Source organism: Nematolebias whitei, chromosome 16, assembly GCF_014905685.2.
Source record: "Nematolebias whitei isolate Nwh7 chromosome 16, NemWhi1, whole genome shotgun sequence".
Taxonomy (NCBI): Eukaryota; Metazoa; Chordata; class Actinopteri; order Cyprinodontiformes; family Rivulidae; genus Nematolebias; species Nematolebias whitei.
The window spans coordinates 40533155-40533571 of record NC_056513.1 but is presented as its reverse complement, the minus strand read 5'-3'; the positions used below and the strand labels follow the sequence as shown (position 1 = coordinate 40533571).

Sequence of the window (417 nt, the reverse complement as noted above, 5' to 3'; positions counted from 1 at the left end):
AAGGATACCAAAGGAGTTGCTCGTCTTCGCACTACTGTGGGAATCGATGGCTCTCTGTACAAGATGCATCCTCAGTGAGTATTTCACAAGTCGGGAACTGAAGGACAAGTTTGACGAGACATAACTGAGCTCTAAGACTCAAAAAATAATCTGTTGCATTGTCTAAATCAGGGCTCTTCAACTAAACTGCTCGGGGGCCACAGTTACTGAAAGTCAGCCGCTCAGGGGACGGACATCCAGCAGTTAAAGTCATTAAACCAAGAATTATAATGATCTGTTACCTTTTAAGTTTGTTTGTTTTATTGCATTGAATCATAAATGCAATAAATGGAACCCAAAACTCAAACCCAGAACTCCCCCCAAAATGAATATATATATATATATATATATATATATATATATATATATATATATATA

General features: G+C 36.7%; 1 protein-coding gene across 1 annotated transcript in view; it reads left to right on the top strand.

Annotated features, from left to right (window-relative positions):
* The window catches only part of LOC119422610 (hexokinase-1), a 19759-nt gene continuing 19342 nt past the window's right edge, over positions 1–417 (top strand). Inside the window, exon 1 of the mRNA XM_037689994.1 lies at positions 1–74. Within this exon, the coding sequence (XP_037545922.1) occupies positions 64–74 (11 nt within the window). The 5' untranslated portion in view covers positions 1–63. The remainder of the gene's footprint in view (positions 75–417) is intronic.